Source organism: Tachyglossus aculeatus, chromosome 1, assembly GCF_015852505.1.
Source record: "Tachyglossus aculeatus isolate mTacAcu1 chromosome 1, mTacAcu1.pri, whole genome shotgun sequence".
Lineage (NCBI taxonomy): Eukaryota > Metazoa > Chordata > Mammalia > Monotremata > Tachyglossidae > Tachyglossus > Tachyglossus aculeatus.
Genome location: NC_052066.1, coordinates 22537486 through 22553931, shown reverse-complemented (window position 1 = coordinate 22553931; position 16446 = coordinate 22537486). Strand labels below are relative to the sequence as shown.

Sequence of the window (16446 nt, the reverse complement as noted above, 5' to 3'; positions counted from 1 at the left end):
GAGCAGCTGCTGCAGTTGGGGAGGGCGAGGTCCCAGGAATTTATTTATTTTTTATTTCAAGAAAAAAAAATTACCGTCCTGCAGTGTATGTGTGTAGTTGTCCTTCATATTTGAAGAAGACACCGTTGCGGCCTAGTGGAAAGAGATCAGACCTGTGCCCCTTGTCTTGTGTCTGACCTAGGGCATGTCACCCTCGTCTGGCAAATGGGAGTTCAAGCCATTGACCTCCATGTGGGATACGGACTGTGTTTGTTCAACCTGATTATCTTGTATTTACGCTAGTACTTTGTAGGATTCATCATCATCATCATCAATCGTATTTATTGAGCGCTTACTATGTGCACAGCACTGTACTAAGCGCTTGGGAAGTCCAAATTGGCAACATATAGAGACAGTCCCTCCCCAACAGTGGGCTCACAGTCTAAAAGGGGGAGACAGAGAACAAAACCAAACATACTAACAAAATAAAATAAATAGAATAGATATGTACAAATAAATAAATAAATACATAGAGTAAAAAAAATATGTACAAACATATATACATATATACAGGTGCTGTGGGGAAGGGAAGGAGGTAAGATGGGGGGGGATGGAGAGGGGGACGAGGGGGAGAGGAAAGAAGGGGCTCAGTCTGGGAAGGCCTCCTGGAGGAGGTGAGCTCTCAGCAGGGCCTTGAAGGGAGAAAGAGAGCTAGCTTGGCGGAGGGGCAGAGGGAGGACATTCCAGGCCGGGGGGAGGACGTGGGCCGGGGGTTGATGGCGGGACAGGCGAGAACGAGGCCTAACGGTGAGGAGATTAGCGGCGGAGGAGCGGAGGGGGTGGGCTGGGCTGGACAAGGAGAGAAGGGAGGTGAGGTGGGGGGGGGCGAGGGGATGGACAGCCTGGAAGCCCAGGGGGAGGAGTTTCTGCCTGATGCACAGATTGATTGGGAGCCACTGGAGATTTTTGAGGAGGAAAGAGATCAGACCTGTGCCCCTCGTCTCGTGTCTGACTTAGGGCATGTCACCCTCGTCTGGGAAATGGGAGTTCAAGCCCTTGAGCTCCGTGTGGGCTACGGACTGTGTTTGTTCAACCTGATTATCTTGTATTTATCCTAGTACTTTGTAGGATTCATTCATTCAAGCGTGGCTCAGTGGAAAAGAGCCCGGGCTTTGGAGTCAGAGGTCATGGGTTCAAACCCCGGCTCCACCAATTGTCAGCTGTGTGACTTTGGGCAAGTCACTTCACTTCTCTGGGCCTCAGTTACCTCATCTGTGAAATGGGGATGAAGACTGTGAGCCCCACGTGGGACACCTGATCACCTTGTAGCCTCCCCAGAGCTTAGAACAGTGCTTTGCACATAGTAAGCGCTTAATAAATGCCATCATTATTATTATTATTATTTATTGGCGCTTACTGTGTGCAGAGCACTGTACTACTACTACTAATAATAATGGTATTAAGCGCTTACTATGCAAAGCACTGTTCTAAGCGCTGGGGAGGTTACAAGGTAATCAGGTTGTCCCACAAGGGGCTCACAGTCTTAATCCCCATTTGCCAGATGAGGTCACTGAGGCCCAGAGAAGTGAAGTGACTTGCCCAAAGTCACACAGCTGACAATTGGTGGAGCCAGGATTTGAACCCATGACCTCTGACTCCAAAGCCCGGGCTCTTTTCACTGAGCCGTGCTGCTTCTCTTTACTAAGCACTTGGGAAGCACAAGTTGGCAACATATAGAGATGGTCCCTATTCATTTCATTCAGTCGTATTTATTGAGCGCTTACTGTGTGCAGAGCACTGTACTAAGCGCTTGGGAAGTACAAGTTGGCAACATATGGAGACGGTCCCTGTTCATTTCATTCAATCATATTTATTGAGCGCTTACTGTGTGCAGAGCACTGTACTAAGCGCTTGGGAAGTACAAGTTGGCAACATATAGAGACAGTCCCTATTCATTTCATTCAGTTGTATTTATTGAGTGCTTACTGTGTGCCGAGCACTGTACTAAGCGCTTGGGAAGTACAAGTTGGCAACATATAGAGACGGTCCCTATTCATTTCATTCAGTCGTATTTATTGAGCGCTTACTGTGTGCAGAGCACTGTACTAAGCGCTTGAGAAGTACAAGTTGGCAACATCTAGAGACAGTACCTACCCAACAGTGGGCTCACAGTCTAGAAGGGGGATGAAGACTGTGAGCCCCCCGTGGAACAACCTGATCACCTTGTAACCTCCCCAGCGCTTAGAACAGTGCTTTGCACATAGTAAGCGCTTAATAAATGCTGCCATTATCATTATTATCAACTCTCTGGCCATGAAGACTCCCTTCCTTTTCCTTCCCTACCCAGCAGCAAGCTCACAGTATACTAAGCATGTGACAAATATCATAAAAGCCAAGCAGAAAAAAGGTGAAATTCACCTCTGAGTGTGACTTAAAATATCAATACCAAAACCCACAGTCCTTGGAAACTTTGTGAACGCCAAAAATTCTGTTCCTTGTGTGAAGTTTACTGTTTGCATCGCCGGGAACTTTTTTTTTCCCCCTCTCTTTGCCTCCTTGCCTCCCATTCATGACAAAACTTTTCCTTGAGAAAATCAATCAATCAATCAATCGTATTTATTGAGCGCTTACTTTGTGCAGAGCACTGTACTGAGCGCTTGGGAAGTCCAAGTTGGCAATGTACAGAGACAGTCCCTACTCAACAGTGGGCTCACAGTCTAAAAGGGGGAGACAGAGAACAAAACCAAACATACTAACAAAATGAAATAAATAGAATAGATATGTACAAGTAAAATAAATAAATAGAGTAATAAATATGTACAACCATATATCCATATATACAGGTGCTGTGGGGAAGGGAAGGAGGTAAGATGGGGGGCATGGAGGGGGGGATGAGGGGGAGAGGAAGGAAGGGGCTCAGTCTGGGAAGGCCTCCTGGAGGAGGTGAGCTCTCAGTAGGACCGCTCAGTTCTTCAAAGCAATATGAACTACCTGCCTGGCAATGCAGTGCAGTGAGTCAGTTCGGGGCAATGTTTTGCCCTTTTCCCGAAACGGTATTCAGTCATTCATTCAGTCCTTTTCATTTTTTTTTTTTAATGGCATTTATTAAGCACTTACTATTCACTAAGTGCTGGGGAGGTGACAAGGTGATCAGGTTGTCCCACGGAGGGCTGACAGTCTTAATCCCCAATTTACAGATGAGGTAACTGAGGCCCAGAGAAGTGAAGTGACTTGCCCAAAGTCACCCAGCTGACAGTTGGCGGAGCGGGATTTGAACCCATGAGCTCTTGACTCCAAAGCCCGGGCTCTTTCCACTGAGCCACGCTACTGTGTGCAAAGTACTGTACTAAGCGCTTGGGAAAGTACGCTACAACAACAGGTGCATTCCCTGCCCACAGCCAGGGTGCTTAGAGCAGTGCCTTGCATAATATTCGTAATCATAATAATCATCATAATAATAATAATGGCATTTATTAAGCGCCTACTGTGTGCAAAGCACTGTTCTAAGCGCTGGGGAGGTTACAAGGTGATCAGGTTGTCCCATGGAGGGCTGACAGTCTTAATCCCCATTTTCCAGATGAGGGAACTGAGGCCCAGAGAAGTGAAGTGACTTGCCCAAAGTCACACAGCTGACAACTGGTGGAGCTGGGATTTGAACCCATGACCTCTTGACTCCAAAGCCCGGGCTCTTTCCACTGAGCCACGCTACTGTGTGGAAAGCACTGTACTAAGCGCTTGGGAGAGTATACTACAATGACAGATGCATTCCCTGCCCATAGCCAGGGTGCTTAGAGCAGTGCCTGGCACATAGTAAGTGCTTAACAGATACCATAATAATCATAATAATGATAATAATAATAATAATGATGGCATTTATTAAGCGGCTACTATGGGCAAAGCCCTGTTCTAAGTGCTGGGGAGGTTACAAAGTGATCAGGTTGTCCCACGGAGGGCTCACAGTCTTCATCCCCATTTTCCAGAGGAGGTAACTGAGGCCCAGAGAAGTGAAGTGACTTGCCCAAAGTCACACAGTTGGCAGAGTCAGGATTTGAACCCGTGACCTCTGACTCCAAAGCCCGTGGTCTTCTCCACTGAGCCACGCTGCTTCTCTGTCATCATCAACTGGGACTTCCCAAGCGCTTAGTCCAGTGCTCTGCACCCAGTAAGCGCTCAATAAATACGACTGAATGAATGAATGAATTCATTACTCTATTTTATTTGTACATATCTATTCTATTTATTTTATTTTGTTAGTATGTTTGGTTTTGTTGTCTGTCTCCCCCTTCTAGACTGTGAGCCCGCCGTTGGGTAGGGACCGCCTCTAGATATTGCCAACTTGGACTTCCCAAGCGCTTAGTCCAGTGCTCTGCACCCAGTAAGCGCTCAATAAATACGATTGAATGAATGAATGAATGAATGACAGTCAGTGTTTAGATTTGATGACCGTTTTCCCGAACTTCCCACCCTAGGTTGCTGTACCTCCTCCAGCAAGAGACCTCCAGCACGGAGCTGAAGACGGAATGCGCGGTGGTGTTGGGAAGCCTTGCCATGGGGACGGAAAACAACGTCAAATCCCTGCTGGATTGCCACATCATTCCCGCCCTGCTGCAAGGTTAGGCGGGGATTGGATCTGTGCCGCGGCATCATCCCGGTATTCCAACGGCATTGGAAATATTCAGTCAATAACCTACTGTTTCTGTATAAAACAGGATTACTGTCACCGGATCTGAAGTTCATTGAAGCTTGCCTCCGGTGCCTGCGCACTGTCTTCATCAGTCCAGTCACTCCGGAGGAACTTCTGTACACAGTAAGTTCATTCGTTCCTATTTATTGAGCGCTTACTGTGTGCAGAGCACCGTACTAAGCGCTTGGGAAGTACAAGTCGGCAACATCTAGAGACGGTCCCTACCCAACAAAGGCCTCACAGTCTAGAAGGGGGAGACAGGCAACAAAACAAAGCACGTGGACAGGTGTCACGTCCCCAGAATAAATAGGAATAAAGCTAGATACCCATCATTAACAAAATAAATAGAATAGTAAATATCATCCCGACTCCACCGCTTCATTCATTCAGTCGTATTTAATAACGATGGAATTTATTAAGCGCTTACTACATGCAAAGCACTGTTCTAAGCACTGGGGAGGTTACAAGGTGATCAGGTTATTCCATGGGGGGCTCACGGTCTTTACCCCCATTTTCCAGGTGAGGGAACTGAGGCCCAGAGAAGTGAAGTGACTTGCCCGACGTCACACAGCTGACAAGTGGCAGAGGCGGAATTTGAACCCGCGACCTGTGACTCCAAAACCCGGGCTCTTTCCACTGAGCCACATCTTTCCACTGATGAGTATTTATTGAGCGCTTACTGTGCGCAGAGCACTGTGCTAATCGCTTGGGAATCAGTCAATCAATTCTAGTCAGGCTTCGCGTTCCGGCCGAATCGGAGTTCTCACCCTCGAGTTTTCAACGGTATTTCTTCAGTCAATCAATCAATCGTATTTATTGAGCGCTTACTGTGTGCAGAGCACTGGACTAAGCGCTTGGGAAGTACAAACTGGCAACATATAGAGACAGTCCCTACCCAACAGCGGGCTCACAGTCTAGAAGGGGGAGACAGAACAAAACCAAACATCCTAACAAAATAAAATAAATAGAATAGATGTGTACAAGTAAAATAGAGTAATAAATATGTACATATATATATATATATATATATATATATATATATACAGGTGCTGTGGGGAAGGGAAGGAGGTGGGATGGAGGGGGTGAGGAAGGAGAGGGCTCAGTCTGGGAAGGCCTCCTGAAGGGGGTGAGCTCTCAGTAGGGCCTTGAAGGGAGGAAGACAGCCCCGAACCTCATCATCATCATCATCATCATCAATCGTATTTATTGAGTGCTTACTATGTGCAGAGCACTGTACTAAGCGCTTGGGAAGTACAAATTGGCAACATATAGAGACAGTCCCTACCCAGCAGTGGGCTCACAGTCTAATCTTTGTCCAGAAACGCTCTGGGCATATCACTCCCCTCCTCAAAAACCTCCAGTGGCTACCGATCAATCTGCGCATCAGGCAGAAACTCCTCACCCTGGGCTTCCAGGCTGTCCTTCCATCCCCTGGCCCCCTCCTACCTCCCCTCCCTTCTCTCCTTCTCCAGCGCAGCCCGCACCCTCCGCTCCTCCGCCGCTAATCTCCTCCCCGTGCCTCGCTCTCGCCCGTCCCGCCATCGACCCCCGGCCCACGTCATCCCCCTGGCCCGGAATGCCCTCCCTCCGCCCATCCGCCGAGCTAGCTCTCTTCCTCCCTTCAAGGCCCTGCTGAGAGCTCACCTCCTCCAGGAGGCCTTCCCACACTGAGCCCCTTCCTTCCTCTCCCCCTCGTCCCCCTCTCCACCCCCCCATCTTACCTCCTTCCCTTCCCCACAGCACCTGTATATATGGATATATGTTTGTACATATTTATTACTCTATTTATTTATTTATTTTACTTGTACATATCTATCCTATTTATTTTATTTTGTTAGTCTGTTTGGTTTTGTTCTCTGTCTCCCCCTTTTAGACTGTGAGCCCACTGTTGGGTAGGGACTGTCTCTACATGTTGCCAATTTGGACTTCCCAAGCGCTTAGTACAGTGCTCTGCACATAGTAAGCGCTCAGTAAATACGATTGATGATAAAAGGGGGAACCTCGACTCTCCGTGCTAGAGAAACGGCGTTCGATGCCAAGGAAATGCTGACTGGCGTTAACCCGGTAATTAAATGCCCCCGCTGATTATGGCTGTGAACTTTTATGGACGCCATAGAAAGGGATCCAAGAAGTGGGTTGCCAACTGTATTTGACCCCGAGGGTCACTTCTGGGGTGCCCCGACTCCATCCCGGTTCCAGCCTTCTCCGGGGGCTCCTGCTAACCAAGCCGTGCCGGGCGGATCAGGTCTAAAACGGGGCACCGGAAACTAAGCGCTTAGTACAGTGCTCTGCACACAGTAAGCGCTCAATAAATACGATTGATTGATTGATTGTGCTTGTCCCTGCTTCATTCCCTGGCACAGAGGTGGCCGAAAGAGTGCCTCGCTTTTAAAACGGAGTTGGGAATGGGGCGGTAAGGTTAGCTTGTACATAGTAAGCGCTTAATTATTACATTAGTGGGAGAGATTATATTAGTGCAGAGAAGCAGCGTGGCTCAGTGGAAAGAGCCCGGGCTTTGGAGTCAGAGGTCCTGGGTTCCAATCCCGGCTCCGCCACTCGTCAGCTGTGTGACTGTGGGCAAGTCACTTCACTTCTCTGGGCCTCAGTTCCCTCCTCTGGAAAATGGGGTTTATTTAACACTGTGAGCCCCCCGGGGGGACAGCCTGATCACCTTGTAAATTCCCCAGTGCTTAGAACAGTGCTCTAGTAAGCGCTTAATAACTAATAGTAATAATAGTAATAATAACAATAAGTAGTAATAATAAGTAATAAATAATAAGTAATAGTAATAATGATAGTAATAATATTACTAGTTACTATTACTAGTAATAATAATACTATTAATAATAGTAATAATAATAAGTCATAGTAATAATATTACTAGTTACTATTACTAGTAATAATAATACTATTAATAATAGTAATAATAATAATAGTAAGCACTTAATTATTATATTAGTGGGAGAGATTATATTAGTGCAGAGAAGCAGCGTGGCTCAGTGGAAAGAGCCCGGGCTTTGGAGTCAGAGGTCCTGGGTTCAAATCCCGGCTCCACCACCCGTCAGCTGTGTGACTGTGGGCAAGTCACTTCACTTCTCTGGGCCTTCAGTTCCCTCCTCTGGAAAATGGGGATTAACACTGGGAGCCCCACGGGGGGACAGCCTGATCACCTTGTAAATTCCCCAGCGCTTAGAACAGTGCTTCTAGTAAGCGCTTAATAAATAATAGTAATAATAGTAATAGTAATAATAAGTAATAAGTAATAAATAATAAGTAATAGTAATAATAATAGTAATAATATTACTAGTTACTATTACTAGTAATAATAATACTATTAATAATAGTAATAATAATAATATTACTAGTTACTATTACTAGTAATAATAATACTATTAGTAATAGTAATAATAATAATAGTAAGCACTTAATTATTATATTAGTGGGAGAGATTACATTAGTGCAGAGAAGCAGCGTGGCTCAGTGGAAAGAGCCCGGGCTTTGGAGTCAGAGGTCCTGGGTTCAAATCCCGGCTCCGCCACTCGTCAGCTGTGTGACTGTGGGCAAGTCACTTCACTTCTCTGGGCCTTCAGTTCCCTCCTCTGGAAAATGGGGATAAACACTGGGAGCCCCACGGGGGGACAACCTGATCACCTTGTAAATTCCCCAGCGCTTAGAACAGTGCTCTAGTAAGCGCTTAATAAATAATAGTGATAATAGTAATAGTAACAATAAGTAATAAGTAATAATAATAAGTAATAAATAATAAGTAATAGTCATAATAATAGTAATGATATTACAAGTTACTATTACTAGTAATAATAATACTATTAATAATAGTAATAATAATATTACTGGTTACTATTACTAGTAATAATAATACTATTAATAATAGTAATAATAATAATAGTAAGCACTTAATTATTATATTAGTGGGAGAGATTATATTAGTGCAGAGAAGCAGCGTGGCTCAGTGGAAAGAGCCCGGGCTTTGGAGTCAGAGGTCCTGGGTTCAAATGCCGGCTCCGCCACTCGTCAGCTGTGTGACTTTGGGCAAGTCGCTTCACTCCTCTGGGCCTCAGTTCCCTCCTCTGGAAAATGGGGATTAACACTGTGAGCCCCACGGGGGGACAGCCTGATCACCTTGTAAACTCCCCAGCGCTTAGAACAGTGCTCTAGTAAGTGCTTAATAAATAATAGTAATAATAACAATAAGTAATAATAATAATAAGTAATAAATAATAAGTAATAGTAATAATAATAGTAATGATATTACAAGTTACTATTACTAGTAACAATAATACTATTAATAATAGTAATAATAATAATATTACTAGTTACTATTACTAGTAATAATAATGCTATTAATAATAGTAGTAATAATAATAGTAAGCACTTAATTATTATATTAGTGGGAGAGATTATATTAGTGCAGAGAAGCAGCGTGGCTCAGTGGAAAGAGCCCGGGCTTTGGAGTCAAAGGTCCTGGGTTCAAATGCCGGCTCCGCCACTCGTCAGCTGTGTGACTTTGGGCAAGTCGCTTCACTCCTCTGGGCCTCAGTTCCCTCCTCTGGAAAATGGGGATTAACACTGTGAGCCCCCCGGGGGGACAGCCTGATCACCTTGTAAATTCCCCAGCGCTTAGAACAGTGCTCTAGTAAGCGCTTAATAAATAATAGTAATAATAACAATAAGTAATAATAATAAGTAATAAATAATAAGTAATAGTAATAATAATAGTAATAATATTACTAGTTACTATTACTAGTAATAATAATGCTATTGATAATAGTAATAATAATAAGTAATAGTAATAATAATAGTAATAATATTACTAGTTACTATTACTAGTACTAATAATACTATTGATAACAGTAATAATAATAAGTAATAGTAATAATAATAGTAATAATATTACTAGTCACTATTACTAAATAATAGTAATAATAACAGTAAGTAATAAATAATAATAAGTAATAAATAATAAGTAATAGTAATAATAATAGTAATAATATTACTAGTTGCTGTTACTGGTAATAATAATACTATTAATAATAGTAATAATAATAAGTAATAGTAATAATAATAGTAATAATAGTAAGCGCTTAATAAATGCCATTATTATTATTATTAAGTCAGAGGCCAAGACTCTTCAGAGCCCTCCAGATCCCAGGAGGCGAGGGGGAGACGGAGAGAGAACGAAGAGCGAAGAGCGAAGAGTTTGAGGCGGGGGTGACGCCCTCCCAAAGATTACACAACTTCCAGGAGGGCTAGCTTAGCCTCCCCCGTCAGCTGCGGCCCAAGAGGCCGGACCTCCAGTCTGATAAATAAGGGTTTCTTGCAACTGCGAAAGTATTTGAGATCATTCGAGATCATTTTTGCCCGGAAGCCTACGGCGCGATCTGTATCATTCCTATATGTATCATTCATACATATCCCGTGATCCTATGATGATGATGATGCCCGGTTTTACAATACAGATCATACATATCCTCCATATTTATTACTCTATTCATTTATTTATTTATTTTACTTGTACCTATCTATTCTATTCATTTTATTTTGTTAGTATGCTTGGTTTTGTTCTCCGTCTCCCCCATTTAGACTGTGAGCCCGCTGTTGGGTAGGGACCGTCTCTATATGTTGCCAATTTGTACTTCCCAAGCGCTTAGTACAGTGCTCTGCACATAGTAAGCGCTCAATAAATACGATTGATGATGATGATGCCAGCAGACAGTTTTTCATTAACGACATTCATGCCCACAGCACCTGTATATATGTTTGTCCATATTTATTACTCTATTTATTTTACTTGTACATATCTATTCTATTTCTTTTATTTTGTTAGTCTGTTTGGTTTTGTTCTCTGTCTCCCCCTTCTAGCCTGTGAGCCCACTGTTGGGTAGGGACCGTCTCTATATGTTGCCAACTTGTACTTCCCAAGCGCTTAGTCCAGTGCTCTGCACATAGTAAGCGCTCAATAAATACGACTGATGATGATGATGCAAGCAGACAGTTTTTCATTAACGACATTCATGCCCACAGCACCTGTATATATGTATATATGTTTGTCCATATTTATTACTCTATTTATTTTACTTGTACATATCTATTCTATTTCTTTTATTTTGTTTGTTTGGTTTTGTTCTCTGTCTCCCTCTTTTATCATCATCATCATCACCAATCGTATTTATTGAGCGCTTACTATGTGCAGAGCCATGATGATGATGATCAAAGAGGGAGACAGAGAACAAAACCAGACTAACAAAATAAAAGAAATAGAATAGGTATGTACAAGTAAAATAAATAAATAGAGTAATAAATATGGACAAACATATATACATATATACAGGTGCTGTGGGCATGAATGTCGTTAATGAAAAACTGTCTGCTTGCATCATCATCATCAGTCGTATTTATTGAGCGCTTACTGTGTGCAGAGCACTGGACTAAGCGCTTGGGAAGTACAAGTTGGCAACATATAGAGACAGTCCCTACCCAGCAGCGGGCTCACAGTCTAAAAGGGGGAGACGGAGAACAAAACCAAACAGACTAACAAAATAAAAGAAATAGAATAGATATGTACAAGTAAAATAAATAAATAGAGTAATAAATATGGACAAACATATATACATATATACAGGTGCTGTGGGCATGCATGTCGTTAATGAAAAACTGTCTGCTTGCATCATCATCATCAATCGTATTGAGCGCTTACTATGTGCAGAGCACTGTACTAAGCTCTTGGGAAGTACAAATTGGCAACATATAGAGACGGTCCCTACCCAACAGTGGGCTCACAGTCTAAAAGGGGGAGACAGAGAACAAAACCAAACAGACTACCAAAATAAAAGAAATAGAATAGATATGTACAAGTAAAATAAATAAACAAATAGAGTAATAAATATGTACAAACATATATACATATATACAGGTGCTGTGGGGAAGGGAAGGGAAGGAGGGAAGTCCAAGTTGGCAACATCTAGAGACAGTCTGCATACTTCCTCACTGGATGGAGACAAGTAAATATCCTCATGGGGTTTAGCAGGGCTTATGAGAGACTCCTGTGGAGAAGGGCTTCCCAATGCTTTTCGTCCCAGTGCATGTGAAGAAATCACTTCTCTGGGCCTCAGTTCTCTCATCTGTAAAATGGGGATGAAGACTGTGAGCCCCACGTGGGGCAATCTGATCGCCTTGTATCCTCCCCAGCGCTTAGAACAGTGCTTTGCACATAGTAAGCGCTTAATAAATGCCATCAAAAAAAAAAAATTCCCAGCTCCGCCTATTGTCAGCTGTGGGACTTTGGGCAAATCACTTCACTTCTCTGTGCCTCAGTTCCCTCATCTGTAAAATGGGGATGAAGACTGTGAGCCCCACGTGGGGCAATCTGTTCGCCTTGTATCCTCCCCAGCGCTTAGAACAGTGCTTTGCACATAGTAAGCGCTTAATAAATGCCATCAAAAAAAAAAATTCCCAGCTCCGCCTATTGTCAGCTGTGGGACTTTGGGCAAATCACTTCACTTCTCTGTGCCTCAGTTCCCTCATCTGTAAAATGGGGATGAAGACTGTGCGCCCCACTTGGGGCAATCTGTTCGCCTTGTATCCTCCCCAGCGCTTAGAACAGTGCTTTGCACATAGTAAGCGCTTAATAAATGCCATCAAAAAAAAAAAAATTCCCGGCTCTGCCTACTGTCAGATGGGGGACTTTGGGCAAATCACTTCACTTCTCTGTGCCTCAGTTCCCTCATCTGTAAAATGGGGATGAAGACTGTGCGCCCCACGCACACATCTGTTCGCCTTATATCCTCCCCAGCGCTTAGAACAGTGCTTTGCACATAGTAAGCGCTAAATAAATGCCATCAAAAAAAAAAAAATGAGGAGCAGTGTGGGTCATCATTCCGTCCTTCCCACCCCAAGCCCATGGAAATTGGGTCAGTCAGTCAGTCTGGGGTATTTATTGAGCGCTTACTGTGTGCCGAGCACTCTACTAAGCGCTTGGGAGAGTACAGTGTACTAGAGTCTTACCCCCTGTCTTACCTCCTTCCCTTCCCCACAGCACCTGTATATATGTTTGTATATATTTATTACTCTATTTATTTATTTAATTTACTTGTACCTATCTATTCTATTTATTTTATTTTGGTAGTATGTTTGGTTTTGTTCTCTGTCTCCCCCTTCTCGACTGTGAGCCCACTGTTGGGTAGGGACTGTCTCTATAGGTTGCCAACTTGTACTTCCCAAGCAGTGTGGCTCAGTGGAAAGAGTGCGGGCTTTGGAGTCCGAGGTCGTGGGTTCAAACCCTAGCTCCACCAAGTGTCAGCTGTGTGACTTTGGGCAAGTCACTTCACTTCTCTGGGCCTCAGTTTCCTCATCTGTAAAATGGGGATTAAGACTGTGAGCCCCTCGAGGGACAACCTGATCACCTTGTAACCTCCCCAGTGCTTAGAACAGTGCTTTGCACATAGTAAGCGCTTAATAAATGCCATTATTATTAGTAGTAGTAGTACAGTGCTCTGCACACAGTAAGTGCTCAATAAATACGATTGATTGATTGATTGATGGAGTTGGTTGCCAGGAACGCTGCCCACAAGGAGCTTAGAGTCTTCAGGGTGAGACACACTTAAATAAATTAGAGATAGGGGAAATAGTAGACCACGAGGACATGTAGAAGCAGCGTGGCTCAGTGGAAAGAGCCCGGGCTTTGGAGTCGGAGGTCATGGGTTCAAATCCCGGCCCCGCCAATTGTCAGCTGTGTGACTTTGGGCAAGTCACTTCACTTCTCTGGGCCTCAGTTCCCTCATCTGTAAAATGGGGATTAAGACTGTGAGCCCCCCGTGGGACAACCTGATCACCTTGTAACCTCCCCAGCGCTTAGAACAGTGCTTTGCACATAGTAAGCGCTTAATAAATGCCATTATTATTATTATTATGTACGTAGGTACTTTTATTTTGTTAGTATGTTTGGTTTTGTTCTCTGCCTCCCCCCTCTAGACTGTGAGCCCACTGTTGGGTAGGGGCCGTCTCTATATGTTGCCAACTTGTACTTCCCAAGCGCTTAGTACAGTGCTCTGCACACAGTAAGCGCTCAATAAATACGATTGATTGATTGACCTCTATATGTCGCCAACTTGTACTTCCCAAGCGCTTAGTATAGTGCTCTGCACACAGTAAGCGCTCAATAAAGACGATTGAATGAATGAATGAATTGATTGAGACTGGGTTAAGAATCAAATAATATAATAGTGGTGGTATATGTTAAGCGCCTACTGTGTGCTAAGCACTGGGGTAGATACAGGGTAATCAGTTTGTCCCACATGGGGCTCACACTTTTAATCCGCATTTTACAGTTGAGGTAACTGAGGCACAGAGAAGTGAAGTGACTTGCCCGAAAGTACTTCAAGTGTCCACGGCCAAGTGCGTATTTGGCCGTATTTGGCACCTGTATATATGTATATATGTTTGTACATATTTATTACTCTATTTATTTATTTATTTTACTTGTACATATCTATTCTATTTATTTTACTTTGTTGGTATGTTTGGTTTTGTTGTCTGTCTCCCCCTTCTAGACTGTGAGCCCACTGTCGGGTAGGGACCGTCTCTATATGTTGCCAACTTGTACTTCCCAAGCGCTTAGTACAGTGCTCTTCACACAGTAAGCGCTCAATAAATACGATTGATGATGATGATGATTTGGGAGGGGATGGGGAGGTGAGGTCTTCATCAGGGAAGGCCTCTTGGAGATGGGATTTTTAGGAGAGTTTTGAAAATGGTGGGGAGAGCGGCAGACTGTTTCATTTGAAGGGGAAGGGAGTTCCAGGCCCCAGGGAAGTCGTGGGCAAGCGATCGGTGACGACGAGGTAAGCGACAGCGAGGTGCAGAGAGTAGGGAAGAGTTGGAGGAGCAAAGTGTGCAATCAATCAATCAATCGTATTTATTGAGCGCTTACTGTGCGCAGAGCACTGTACTAAGCGCTTGGGAAGTCCAAGTCGGCAACATCTAGAGACGGTCCCTACCCAGCAGCGGGCTCACAGTCTAGAAGGGGGAGACAGAGAACAGAACCAAACGTATTAACAAAATAAAATAAATAGAATAGACATGTCAACTGAGGCCCAGTGAAGTGACTTGCCCAAAGTCACACAGCTGGCAAGTGGCGGAGCCGGGATTCGAACCCACGACCTCTGACTCCCAAGCCCGGGCTCTTTCCACTGAGCCACGCTGCTTCTCTTAATAAATAATAAATGCCATTATTATCATAGAAGCAGATGAGGCGGACTTCAAAGGAAGGGCAAGAGAGGGATGGAGGGGAGCGCGTGGAAAGTGGCTTTGGGGGGCAACAAGGAGGCCGACTCCTCCCCTTTCCCGGTGAGTCCGAGGGAGCGGGAGAAGGCACACACCCCCCCCGGAGAGAGTTGCGGGGGAGACAGACTCTGCCCCTTAGCTGTGTGACTTGGGGCAAGTCACTTCCCTTCTCTCTGCCTCAGTTCCCTCATCTGTACAATGGGGATGAAGACTGTGAGCCCCCCGTGGGCCAACCTGATCACCTTGGAACCTCCCCAGCGCTTAGAACGGGGCTTTGCACATAGCAAGCGCTTAATAAATAATAATAATAATAATAATAATGGCATTTATTAAGCGCCCACCACGTGCAAAGCACGGTTCTACGCGCTGGGGAGATACAAGGTGATCAGTTTGTCCCATGGGGGGCTCACAGTCTTAATCCCCATTTCACAGATGAGGTAACTGAGGCCCAGAGAAGTGAAGTGACTTGCCCAAAGTCACACAGCTGACAGTTGGCGGAGCCGGGACTTGAACCCATGACCTCTGACTTCCGAGCCCGGGCTCTTCCCACTGAGCCACGCTGCTTCTCCAAGTTTGATGAATTTGCCCCAGAAACACTTGAACCATAAGAGCTCCCCTCCGCCCCAATCCCTCTGCCTTTCTTCCCAAGGCCCCCAGATTCCCTGGCGGTGGGGGTCTGTTTGTAGTATTTCGGTCTTGATTGTTTTCCTATCCGTTTGTTTAGCCCTGCTTTTGGTCCAGAAGGGAAGAACATTTCCTTGGGAATCAGGACGCCTGGGTTCTAGTGTCAAGTCTGCCCGTTGGGGCCACGCCATTACTGGCATCACTTCGGGTGGTTCGTCAGGTGGACAGACCCAGCAGAGATCCTGAAAATTAGCTGGCTACGTGGGCAGCAAAGGCTCTATTACTCTATTTATTTATTTATTACTCTATTTATTTATGCCATTATTATGACTGTGAGCCCCACGTGGGACAACCTGATCACCCGGTGTCCCTCCCCCAGCGCTTAGAACAGTGCTTGGCACATAGTAAGTGCTTAACAGATACCATCATCATCATATGTACAAGTAAAATAAGTAAATAGAGTAATAAATCCGTGCAAACATATATACATATAGACAGGTGCTGTGGGGAGGGGAAGGAGGGAAGGCGGGGGGGGATGGAGAGGGGGAGAGTGCAGACTGTGCTGGAGCAGGAGATAATGGAAGGTAGGTGCTAATTGAACGCCTTAGTTGACGGTAAGGAAGCCGAAAGGTTTGGTGAAAAAAGAGCGTAGGCCTGGGAAGCAGAGGACCTGGGTTTTAATCCCAGCTCTGCCAATTTTTTTTTTAAGCACTTAATCATAATAATGTTGGTATTTGTTAAGCGCTTACTATGTGCCAAGCACTGTCCTAAGCACTGGGGGAGATACAAGGTGATCAGGTTGTCCCACGTGGGGCTCACAGCCTTAATCCCTGTTTTCCAGATGAGGGAACGGAGGCCCG

At 44.6% G+C, this 16446-nt stretch overlaps 1 protein-coding gene across 7 annotated transcripts in view; it reads left to right on the top strand.

Moving 5' to 3' along the window:
* ARMC8 (armadillo repeat containing 8) overlaps window positions 1–16446 on the top strand; it is a 159125-nt gene that overhangs the window by 49356 nt on the left and 93323 nt on the right. For all 7 annotated transcript variants that reach the window (XM_038765421.1, XM_038765417.1, XM_038765496.1 and 4 more), the window contains exons 4-5: window positions 4449–4591; window positions 4689–4786. In XM_038765421.1, the coding sequence (XP_038621349.1) occupies window positions 4449–4591; window positions 4689–4786 (241 nt within the window). The remainder of the gene's footprint in view (window positions 1–4448; window positions 4592–4688; window positions 4787–16446) is intronic.